The sequence below is a fragment of the Dipteris shenzhenensis genome, chromosome 21 (assembly GCF_047967505.1).
Source record: "Dipteris shenzhenensis isolate YYH24624 ecotype China chromosome 21, Dip_SZ_1.0, whole genome shotgun sequence".
In the NCBI taxonomy this organism is placed as follows: domain Eukaryota; kingdom Viridiplantae; phylum Streptophyta; class Polypodiopsida; order Gleicheniales; family Dipteridaceae; genus Dipteris; species Dipteris shenzhenensis.
In genome coordinates this window covers 7280948-7285662 of record NC_141616.1, presented here as the reverse complement: position 1 = coordinate 7285662, position 4715 = coordinate 7280948, and the positions used below count along the sequence as shown (strand labels likewise).

The following is a 4715-nucleotide window of genomic DNA, read 5'->3' as shown; positions in this document are numbered from 1 at the left end:
GCTCTAAAGGACCATCTACCTATTTTAAGGGCCCTTATACTCAACACATTATTAACTTGACCTAAGGCAAAACACAATTGAAAAGGCCTTTATTTTTCAATGGAGAAATTCAGATAATTTCTGAGGTGAAAAGGTGGAGATAGCCCAACAAAGCTAAGATCAAAGGGAAAACTCCAAATTTTCATGAAAAGGGGCAAGGGGGGACTCAAGCCCTTCATGAAAAGACTCAAGACCTTCATTACCCATTCTTAGAGTCTAAATATTTATTATAAAAGGGTTTAAAATTTTTAACCTCATGAATAAGAGGGAGGGGTTCCCTTATAAATAAATAGAGGGATGGCACCATTATTCAATATACCCTTTACAGCCCCTGCCGTTGTTATCACCCCTCACCAAGGTCCCTTCCCTTTACTGCCCCACCGCCCCCCTCCCTTCCTTTACCACCCCCCTACTCCCTTTTCCAATAACTAAGACATGTTTTTATTTCTTTTCATTTGCCTATTATAATAAAATTACAACAAAGAGAAAGGGGACATACTTTCTTTGACACCTTGCATGAGTCCTTTTATTTGGACAATAAAACACAATGACGCTCATAATGCATGACAACATGAAGTTTGTCTTTGGATGCTTTGGGAAGAACGACCAGCGCTGGTCTTACGCACTAGGCTGTTCATGCATGCTTATTAGCATTCAGTAAACTATCTTAGCATTCAGTGAATGGATATGACAAACCATGTTTGTGCAAATCAAATTTAGAAGCATGAACATCCACTCTTGCTTGGTACTTCTCCTGTAGATCTGTGCCTGGCTGCCTCCTCCTCTATTTTGACAAGCTCCCCTGCCCTTCTTGCCTGCGCTCTTGCCCTCTTCTCCTGCGCCTCCCTGTGGATCACTGCATGATCGTTCTTCAATCTGGCCAGCATCGCTGCCCTCCTCCTCTCCAGCTCTTCCTGCATGCACCCAGTAGCAGCCTTAAGAAACCTCGCGAAAAGATCCCCTAGAAAAAGAACCACCTCGCAAAAAGAGCCCACATGCAGCAGAGCATTATGAGACCTCGCAAAAAGTTCCCCTAGAAAAAGAACTTACCTGGGCTTGCCTCATCTTCGCTTCTGCCGCCGCCTGCTTTGCGCTTTCCCATGCGTTGATTTTGGCAAGCGCCTTCTCGAACCTGTCAGAAACATCTTGAGCAGATCAAAGGAACAAACGTCGTGCAGTTCTCATCGTTTGTCCATTCATCAACTTAACACATACGATACAAGAAAACAAATCCGCGTACAGGGACACCATATTGTGTTTGTCAATTCATGGATACGATATAAGAAAAAAAGTCCGCGAGGGACAAGAACTTCACAGTGCAAACACCAGCAAACTCACTTGTTGTTAGACTGGGCTTTCTCCTTCTCCTCCCAAGCCCTTATGTAAGAATACGTCTTGTCTCGGTTGACCTTAGCGAGCGCTTCATCTGCATATGTACGTCGTGCGAATTATGCGTAAACCAACGGTGAAACAACAACGAAGCTAAAGCAAGCTATTGAAACAGATTGGTCGTAATACCTCGGCGCTGAAAGCCAGATCCACTGTAGATAGAATCGGCAGAACCATTTACCACCATGGAACTTCAGCAAATAATGTGCAGTCGATAGCGTATTCGAAGGATCGACGTGAAAAATATATCGGGACTCTGGAGTCTGTGTGTAAGCGTCTCCAATTGTAGATCATAGGAGAAGTCTGGGACTTTGAAGAAAAATCAGAGAGTAGGATCAATACAGCTGTCGAGAGAAAGGGTACTAACTAAGCACCGCAGCTTCTGGTGACCGCGATGTCCTACAGAAAACGTATAATGAAGCATCTGGTTAAAGTAACTTATGCTATCTGGCGCTGTCTACAGGAACTTGAAGAAACGTTATGCGTCATTCATCAGCAGCTAGCGATACCAACCGAGAATGGTCGATGGAGATATGTGGCCTCTCACTTCCTTTGCAAGTTCTGAGCGTCAAATTCCTCTTTGTCATCACGATACCCATCGAAGCATTATATAAAGAAAACGTGATCGATGCCGAAAGCATAATTTTAATCACTTCAAGGGAAAAAGTGCAAGAAAGGGAGCAACCCAACGGATTTTGGAAGTGGGAATTTTATAGGCCATAAGCAGGTGTCTCGAGATACGCGAGCACAAAAGCTTCGATTCCGCCTCGTGCAGAAGGTAGATGAATTGCGCGGCAGAGAAAGTATTCTTGCTTAAGAATGGATTTACGGTGGCATTTGATATTCTGTACTGCGGATTTGAAGATGACGGCTATGTGCGAGAATCGAAACCTTTGGAATATATAATGCGGGAGCATTTATTAATACGACGTGCACTTGAAGCAGCTCGATTATCTACGCACAGAGGACTCAAATTCGCAAACGCTGCACGCTTGCCTTCAATCGAAAGATCGACTAACCTAATTAATCACACCACTGAGCCCCCGACCCCATTGCTTTGGCAATTTTGCACAAGAACTTCAATTTTTCAACGTCAGATTTGCGCTCTGTCTTAGGGACGGACGAAAGTACGTCCAATAATTTAATGCACCCTTGGAATTCTATTATATATGAAAAGGATGCCGTCCTTTCTATTTGAATACTCGCTCGCACATTACATTTTGGGAATCGCTTATAGGTACGTGTTTGGGAATCACTTATAGGTACGTTTCTTAGGAATAACATTCATGTTTTGCCATGTCATGCATCTCTCTCTAGTATGTCCTCTAATTGAATTTAAAATAAGTGCACATGGAGGCCTTCTAGTTAGGATGTTGATGGAGTCTTCATGCAAGGTCTCCCATAACACGCTATTCAACCTTTTTAATTAGATTAAGAAATGTCCACCAAAATAGTTAAACTAAATACTTCAAGCATTGGTTTGGATAGAGTAATTTTGGTCTTCAATAATTGCCCCTAATTGGGAAGAAATAAAAAATGTATTAAGTTACTGGAAAAGTTAGTCAAAAGTTGGCAGCCAGGGGGAGGGTAAGGAGGAAATCCTTTAGGTTTTATTAATGAGGAGAGGGTAATGAGAACTCAATGAGAAATTCCTTTTAATTATGAGGAGAGGGCTCCCCTTCCCTAGTATTAATAAGGATGAGAATTAATTATGATCCTTGTACTCTACTTCTTATATAATACCTTCATGTCACCTATATGACCTTGAGAGGAACTAATAAAGGTTTAATTAGTTTTCCCTTTACATTAAATTTTGAAGCTATATTAAGGTATTCCACCTTTTCGGCTAAGAATTCAATTTTGACTTTCTCAATTGAACGTAAAGGCCATTCCCTTGGCTTAAGTTAATATATGCATGGAATAATTGGAGAATAATTGTTGATTTTAAGAGCCTCTAAAATAGGTAGATGGGAAGCATAGATGCAAAAATTGATGGAAGAATTAGGAAAGAGCCACTAGGGGGTACATATATATAGATGATTGTTCGGGAATTCCTAATTTTCTCTTGCAAAACTAGGTGGGACATGATGAACAGGAATTGAACATCTTTAGCAAGGTTTTGCTCTCCCTTTAAGCCATTCCTAGTATCCTCACTTAATGATTAACCAAATGTTCTAGCATTTTCTTCTAAAGTTACAGATACAATAGAAAAGATATGCACATAGGAAATGGTGAAAACTGCAGATACAGATGTTGTAGAAGCTCTACTCATGGCATCCAAAGCCATTGTGATAGATGAGACTAAGAAAATAGATGATGATATAGGAGACGATTCAGTACTAGATGAATTAATGGATAAAGTGGTCAATCAAGTTCAAGTCCCTCCACCTCTTGATGATAGATCCATTGTCAACACTTATTTCATTAATTTTGGACTTGTCAATGTACAAATTCATTTTTACATATACTTTTGGACTAGTTTTCGGATAAAATTTAAGAAAAAACCCAATCTTCAAAGCATAGATGAAAACATATAAACAAGCAATTTTTTTGATATTTTTAAAGGAGATGAAACTAAAATTTAATGCAGCCTCAGAAACAAGATTCAGCAATTGTAAACTCTCTTAATATTTATAATGGTGTTAACAAACACCTTCAAAACTTACAATATTAAGCAAACTCTCACAATATTTATAAAGGTGTTGACAAACACCAAAAGGTACAATAAACCTCAGATAAGTTACACCAAAAAATAAGATTCAGTAGTTGTAAACTCTCTTAATATTTATAATGGTGTTTGGGAAATACCTTCAAAAGTTACAAGTGGACGTAGCAAACTCTTACAATATTTATAAAGGTGTTGACAAACGCCAAAAGTTACAATAAGCCTCTCACTAGAAGGCAAATCTATTTTCTCTTGAAATCCTAGACTCAACCCATTCAAGGGTTGAGTTCATCTCATCATCATCGATGTAGTTAAAACTACACAAGAGAAGTAAGGAATTATGAATTTTCTCATGTATAGCACTTTGTTTTTTCTGAATGGCTTGCGCTTCTTGGGGTGGAAATCTTCCATAATGAGCCACACACAAAGATATCTCCCTTAGAAAGTCTGTTAGCTCTCTCCTATATGATTGTAGTCTATCTATTTCACTAGTAGCCATACTTCTTTTTCCTCTCTCCTCCTCTAAGCTCTTTAGATAAGCAAACTCGTCCTTCTCGTATTAGGTTAACGGAGCTAGATGTCTCTTTCTCTCCTCCCTCTTCTGTTAAATTACACGATGCAA

General features: G+C 39.5%; 1 protein-coding gene across 3 annotated transcripts; it reads right to left on the bottom strand.

Moving 5' to 3' along the window:
* Window positions 1-534: 534 nt before the first annotated feature.
* Window positions 535-1998, bottom strand: LOC147888436 (uncharacterized). 3 transcript variants are annotated; one of them, XM_087392999.1, is made up of 5 exons: window positions 1942-1998; window positions 1558-1731; window positions 1378-1465; window positions 1090-1171; window positions 535-953 (listed from the first exon to the last, which is right to left on the bottom strand). In XM_087392999.1, exons 2-5 carry the CDS (start codon window positions 1613-1615, stop codon window positions 756-758), a joined length of 426 nt encoding a protein of 141 aa, XP_087249125.1. In that variant the 5' UTR covers window positions 1616-1731; window positions 1942-1998; the 3' UTR covers window positions 535-755. The 3 variants fall into 3 exon arrangements, with proteins under 3 accessions (XP_087249125.1, XP_087249124.1, XP_087249123.1); XM_087392998.1 differs by having other exon boundaries at window positions 1558-1737; window positions 1942-1994; XM_087392997.1 differs by lacking the exon at window positions 1942-1998 and having other exon boundaries at window positions 1558-1818.
* Between the last annotated feature and the right edge of the window lie 2717 nt (window positions 1999-4715).

What these genes read in the sequence shown, in the direction of transcription:
- LOC147888436 (XM_087392999.1), bottom strand. Translation starts at nt 1,615, where the DNA reads ATGGTGGTAAATGGTTCTGCCGATTCTATCTACAGTGGATCTGGCTTT. An exon ending in AAAGCCCAGTCTAACAACAA is followed by an intron (nt 1,172 to 1,377) that starts GTGAGTTTGCTG and finishes TGTTTCTGACAG; the next exon opens with GTTCGAGAAGGCGCTTGCCA. An exon ending in CGAAGATGAGGCAAGCCCAG is followed by an intron (nt 954 to 1,089) that starts GTAAGTTCTTTT and finishes GGGTGCATGCAG; the next exon opens with GAAGAGCTGGAGAGGAGGAG.